Source organism: Cyprinodon tularosa, unplaced genomic scaffold (assembly GCF_016077235.1).
Source record: "Cyprinodon tularosa strain WSP-4 unplaced genomic scaffold, ASM1607723v1 ctg1055, whole genome shotgun sequence".
NCBI lineage: Eukaryota > Metazoa > Chordata > Actinopteri > Cyprinodontiformes > Cyprinodontidae > Cyprinodon > Cyprinodon tularosa.
Genome location: NW_024037844.1, coordinates 74,310 through 80,645, shown reverse-complemented (window position 1 = coordinate 80,645; position 6,336 = coordinate 74,310). Strand labels below are relative to the sequence as shown.

Here is a 6,336-nt window from a genome sequence, read left to right as displayed (position 1 = left end):
CGAAGGATATGGGACCCGGTACAATCTTTTTTTACAGAAACTGTAAATTACGTTTTTTTTCTTTTTTTTCTTTTTTTCTTTTTTTTAGATTTTTTCTCTCTTCTATTTTTTTTTTTTTTTTTTATTCAATAGATTACACATTTGGTTATCCGACAGTGTGGACCACTTTGAACCATGTCTGTTTGTATTTTGTGTATGTGGGCTGTATGTATGTATGTTCTTTTTTTTTTGTTTTCTTTCTCTTTTATGTGAACACCGCAGTGCTCCTTGTTGATTTGGGGTGGGTTGTTTTTGTTTGTTTGTTTATTTATTTATGTGTTTGTTTTTGTTGATGTTTATATAAAGCTGTGAAAACTTAAAAAAGAAAAAAAAAGAAAAAATAAATAAAATATGTTAATGTTAGACCTGCTATGGGTTATTCGGATTTAGACCACCAGGGGGAACCATGGGACTGTATCTGAACAATGGTTGTATAGCTGTCAGTGGGAAAACTGTTGGATGCTGAGGAAACGCTGTGAGCCGCACTGCTGTAGTCAAAGGTTGATGCTGCACAGCGGGTGGGAGGAGGGAGCAGCTGACCATCCAATAATCAGCTTCAGACCAACTTCATCTGTTTCAGCGGCTGTTTCCTCACATCACCACATGGGGCGCCATCGTTCCTCCGGCAGACAGGCCATACAGGTGAGCTTTGAACACCCGCCTCCTGCAGGAGGAGACTCAGCCTCCAGCGGGAGGAGGCTGGGTCTCCTGCGGGAGGAGGCTGGGTCTCCTGCTGGGCTCCAGGTCAGAGTCTAGAGGAGCTAAAGAGGAAGAAGATCAGAGGAGAGAAAGTCTGACGGAGGCTTTGATCAGATGAACATCCAGCAGGACAGGTGAGCTTGTGGCTCCGCAGAGTCCAGCGGGAGGAGCTGAGCGGCTCCTCCCGCTGGACTCTGTCCCGCACATTCACTGCGTTTCAACCTGCTCTCCGCTTTCTCACCTTTTCTACTGGGAACCAGTCCGCTGCTGGGAGCGCAGAGTCCGGCAGGTTTTTAGAGGAGAAAGAAGGATTAAAGATGCCAACATGTTTGTAATTGCGGGTCTAGAAGGTGTTTCTGTGATGAAGCTCCTGGTGGAGCAGCAGTCAGAGCAAAGTTCAGTCACTGAACGATTTATGCTCAGGTTTATTACAGCTGAGGAGAGCTTCTCATCTTTTTCATCCAGCTTAATTTGGATTCTTCTTGTTCAGAATAAAAGTCGCTGGTCTTTGGAAATCAGAAAAGCAGGGTATTGATTTATGGAGCTGATCTGTTTGTTCTTAAAGCTTTAACCAAACCTAGAGGATGTCTGCTGACTTTATTCTCTGGAATAATCAGTAGACACATCCTGGCTGCTCATTAGAGCTGCTCCAATCATTTCCGATGCATTTCAGAGAAAAACTGAGGATGTTTTAGATCAACTTCAGCTAATTGCTTCCTACTTGTTCATCCAAACAATGGAGTCCAGATGATGAGGTGTTGGTCTACAGGATGGGAGAGACCTGGAGGCCCGTTAACACTTTCCTCATTGCATCATGGGAAAATAATCTGGAGGAGAAATATCTGGTTCAGCGCTGGACTCCATCTCCTGATCTCCATCTGGTTGAACTTCGAGGTTCTCAGGTTCTCCTTCTCTCCTCTCATGGCCTCTTAAATACTAAATCTGCTTGTTAGCCTGAAAATAACAGGAGGAGATCCTCCTAGTTCTCCTCCTTGTTCTCCTCCTGGTTCTGCCCCTAGTTCTCCTCCTTGTTCTCCTCCTGGTTCTGCCCCTGGTTCTCCTCCTGGTTCTGCCCCTAGTTCTCTTCCTTGTTCTCCTCCTGGTTCTGCCCCTAGTTCTCCTCCTAGTTCTCCTCCCGGTTCTGCCCCTGGTTCTCCTCCTGGTTCTGCCCCTAGTTCTCCTCCTTGTTATCTTCCCGGTTCTGCCCCTAGTTCTCCTCCTTGTTCTCCTCCCGGTTCTGCCCCTAGTTCTCCTCCTTGTTCTCCCCCTGGTTCTCCTCCTGGTTCTCCTCCCGGTTCTGCCCCTGGTTCTCCTCCTGGTTCTGCCCCTAGTTCTCCTCCTTGTTCTCCTCCTAGTTCTCCTCCTGGTTCTGCCCCTAGTTCTCCTCCTTGTTCTCCTCCCGGTTCTGCCCCTAGTTCTCCTCCTAGTTCTCCTCCCGGTTCTGCCCCTAGTTCTCCTCCTAGTTCTCCTCCTGGTTCTGCCCCTAGTTCTCCTCCTTGTTCTCCTCCTGGTTCTGCCCCTAGTTCTCCTCCTAGTTCTCCTCCTGGTTCTGCCCCTAGTTCTCCTCCTTGTTCTCCTCCTGGTTCTGCCCCTAGTTCTCCTCCTTGTTCTCCTCCCGGTTCTGCCCCTAGTTCTCCTCCTAGTTCTCCTCCTGGTTCTGCCCCTAGTTCTCCTCCTAGTTCTCCTCCTTGTTCGCCTCCTAGTTCTCCTCCTGGTTCTGCCCCTAGTTCTCCTCCTTGTTCTCCTCCTGGTTCTGCCCCTAGTTCTCCTCCTAGTTCTCCTCCTGGTTCTGCCCCTAGTTCTCCTCCTTGTTCTCCTCCTGGTTCTGCCCCTAGTTCTCCTCCTTGTTCTCCCCCTGGTTCTCCTCCTGGTTCTGCCCCTAGTTCTCCTCCTTGTTCTCCCCCTGATGCTCCTCCTGGTTCTGCCCCTAGTTCTCCACCTTGTTCTCCTCCCGGTTCTGCCCCTAGTTCTCCTCCTTGTTCTCCTCCCGGTTCTGCCCCTAGTTCTCCTCCTTGTTCTCCCCCTGGTTCTCCTCCCGGTTCTACCCCTAGTTCTCCTCCTAGTTCTCCTCCCGGTTCTGCCCCTGGTTCTCCTCCTGGTTCTGCCCCTAGTTCTCCTCCTTGTTCTCCTCCTAGTTCTCCTCCTGGTTCTGCCCCTAGTTCTCCTCCTGGTTCTCCTCCCGGTTCTGCCCCTTGTTCTCCTCCCGGTTCTGCCCCTAGTTCTCCTCCTAGTTCTCCTCCCGGTTCTGCCCCTAGTTCTCCTCCTTGTTCTCCCCCTGGTTCTCCTCCCGGTTCTACCCCTAGTTCTCCTCCTAGTTCTCCTCCCGGTTCTGCCCCTGGTTCTCCTCCTGGTTCTGCCCCTAGTTCTCCTCCTTGTTCTCCTCCTAGTTCTCCTCCTGGTTCTGCTCCTAGTTCTCCTCCTGGTTCTCCTCCCGGTTCTGCCCCTAGTTCTCCTTCTTGTTCTCCTCCTGGTTCTCCTCCCGGTTCTGCCCCTAGTTCTCCTCCTTGTTCTCCTCCCTGTTCTGCCCCTAGTTCTCCTCCTTGTTCTCCTCCCGGTTCTGCCCCTAGTTCTCCTCCTGGTTCTCCTCCCGGTTCTGCCCCTAGTTCTCCTCCTTGTTCTCCTCCTGGTTCTCCTCCCGGTTCTGCCCCTAGTTCTCCTCCTTGTTCTCCTCCCGGTTCTGCCCCTAGTTCTCCTCCTTGTTCTCCTCCCGGTTCTGCCCCTAGTTCTCCTTGTTCTCCCCCTGGTTCTCCTCCTGGTTCTGCCCCTAGTTCTCCTCCTAGTTCTCCTCCCGGTTCTGCCCCTGGTTCTCCTCCTGGTTCTGCCCCTAGTTCTCCTCCTTGTTCTCCCCCTGGTTCTCCTCCTGGTTCTGCCCCTAGTTCTCCTCCTTGTTCTCCTCCCGGTTCTGCCCCTAGTTCTCCTCCTTGTTCTCCTCCCGGTTCTGCCCCTAGTTCTCCTCCTTGTTCTCCCCCTGGTTCTCCTCCTGGTTCTGCCCCTGGTTCTCCTCCTGGTTCTGCCCCTAGTTCTCCTCCTGGTTCTGCCCCTAGTTCTCCTCCTAGTTCTCCTCCCAGTTCTGCCCCTGGTTCTCCTCCTGGTTCTGCCCCTAGTTCTCCTCCTTGTTCTCCCCCTGGTTCTCCTCCTTGTTCTCCTCCTTGTTCTCCTCCCGGTTCTCCTCCTGGTTCTGCCCCTAGTTCTCCTCCTTTTTCTCGCCCTGGTTCTCCTCCTTGTTCTCCTCCTAGTTCTCCTCCCGGTTCTGCCCCTGGTTCTCCTCCTGGTTCTGCCCCTAGTTCTCCTCCTTGTTCTCCCCCTGGTTCTCCTCCTTGTTCTCCTCCTTGTTCTCCTCCCGGTTCTGCCCCTGGTTCTCCTCCTGGTTCTGCCCCTAGTTCTCCTCCTTGTTCTCCTCCTTGTTCTCCTCCCGGTTCTGCCCCTAGTTCTCCTCCTTGTTCTCCTCCCGGTTCTGCCCCTAGTTCTCCTCCCGGTTCTGCCCCTTGTTCTCCTCCCGGTTCTGCCCCTAGTTCTCCTCCTTGTTCTCCCCCTGGTTCTCCTCCTGGTTCTGCCCCTAGTTCTCCTCCCGGTTCTGCCCCTGGTTCTCCTCCTGGTTCTGCCCCTAGTTCTCCTCCTTGTTCTCCCCCTGGTTCTCCTCCTGGTTCTGCCCCTAGTTCTCCTCCTTGTTCTCCTCCCGGTTCTGCCCCTAGTTCTCCTCCTTGTTCTCCCCCTGGTTCTCCTCCTGGTTCTGCCCCTGGTTCTCCTCCTTGTTCTCCTCCCGGTTCTCCTCCTGGTTCTGCCCCTAGTTCTCCTCCTGGTTCTGCCCCTAGTTCTCCTCCTAGTTCTCCTCCCGGTTCTGCCCCTGGTTCTCCTCCTGGTTCTGCCCCTAGTTCTCCTCCTTGTTCTCCCCCTGGTTCTCCTCCTTGTTCTCCTCCTTGATCTCCTCCCGGTTCTCCTCCTGGTTCTGCCCCTAGTTCTCCTCCTTGTTCTCGCCCTGGTTCTCCTCCTTGTTCTCCTCCTAGTTCTCCTCCCAGTTCTGCCCCTGGTTCTCCTCCTGGTTCTGCCCCTAGTTCTCCTCCTTGTTCTCCCCCTGGTTCTCCTCCTTGTTCTCCTCCTTGTTCTCCTCCTGGTTCTGCCCCTGGTTCTCCTCCTTGTTCTCCTCCCGGTTCTCCTCCTGGTTCTGCCCCTAGTTCTCCTCCTGGTTCTGCCCCTAGTTCTCCTCCTAGTTCTCCTCCCGGTTCTGCCCCTGGTTCTCCTCCTGGTTCTGCCCCTAGTTCTCCTCCTTGTTCTCCCCCTGGTTCTCCTCCTTGTTCTCCTCCTTGATCTCCTCCCGGTTCTCCTCCTGGTTCTGCCCCTAGTTCTCCTCCTTGTTCTCGCCCTGGTTCTCCTCCTTGTTCTCCTCCTAGTTCTCCTCCCAGTTCTGCCCCTGGTTCTCCTCCTGGTTCTGCCCCTAGTTCTCCTCCTTGTTCTCCCCCTGGTTCTCCTCCTTGTTCTCCTCCTTGTTCTCCTCCTGGTTCTGCCCCTGGTTCTCCTCCTAGTTCTCCTCCTGGTTCTCCTCCTGGTTCTCCCCCTGGTTCTGCCCCTATTTCTGCCCCTAGTTCTGCCCCTAGTTCTCCTCCTTGTTCTCCTCCTGGTTCTCCTCCCGCTTCTCCTCCTGGTTCTGCCCCTAGTTCTCCTCCTTGTTCTCCCCCTGGTTCTCCTCCTAGTTCTGCCCCTGGTTCTCCTCCTGGTTCTGCCCCTAGTTCTCCTCCTGGTTCTCCTCCTGGTTCTCCTCCTGGTTCTCCTCCTGGTTCTGCCCCTAGTTCTCCTCCTTGTTCTCCCCCTGGTTCTCCTCCTAGTTCTGCCCCTGGTTCTCCTCCTGGTTCTGCCCCTAGTTCTCCTCCTTGTTCTCCTCCTGGTTCTGCCCCTGGTTCTCCCCCTGGTTCTCCTCCTTGTTCTCCTCCTGGTTCTCCTTCTGGTTCTCCTCCTTGTTCTCCTCCTGGTTCTCCTCCTGGTTCTGCCCCTTGTTCTCCTCCTTGTTCTCCTCCTAGTTCTGCCCCTACTTCTCCTCCTGGTTCTCCCCCTGGTTCTCCTCCTGGTTCTGCCCCTGGTTCTCCCCCTGGTTCTCCTCCTGGTTCTGCCCCTTGTTCTCCTCCTTGTTCTCCTCCTAGTTCTGCCCCTACTTCTCCTCCTGGTTCTCCCCCTGGTTCTCCTCCTGGTTCTGCCCCTAGTTCTCCTCCTGGTTCTCCTCCTGGTTCTCCTCCTGGTTCTCCTGAACTTAGAGGAGCTTTAAACCAGGCGGTCTTTATTAATGGTGTGTTAATGAATGGAGCTGAAGGGGTTAATCTTGCCTATAAGCTGTCTCTATGAGCTGAAGGCTGAATCATCTCCTGTTCTTTATCACCTTTAATCCATCAATCATCCCTGAAGGTCGTATGTTTGCATACAGCAGGTGAAAAACAGGAAGTGTGCAGCTCGGTGTGGAGACCAGCCCTCCAGGGGTCCCTCCTAGTCTGTGCAGGCAGATATTAGGCATGAATCCAAACAGAATTATCAGATTTCCTCTGGCTTCCAGCAAACAATCCTTCCATTTGTGTAGAGGATCAGCAGGAAGTCTGAAGGAAAGAGTTTTCTTTG

General features: G+C 53.4%; 1 protein-coding gene across 2 annotated transcripts in view; it reads left to right on the top strand.

Moving 5' to 3' along the window:
- Positions 1 to 720: 720 nt before the first annotated feature.
- LOC119783888 (laminin subunit beta-1-like) overlaps positions 721 to 6,336 on the top strand; it is a 78,833-nt gene continuing 73,217 nt past the window's right edge. For both annotated transcript variants that reach the window (XM_038285625.1, XM_038285617.1), the window contains exon 1: positions 721 to 872. In XM_038285625.1, the coding sequence (XP_038141553.1) occupies positions 853 to 872 (20 nt within the window). In that variant the 5' untranslated portion in view covers positions 721 to 852. The remainder of the gene's footprint in view (positions 873 to 6,336) is intronic.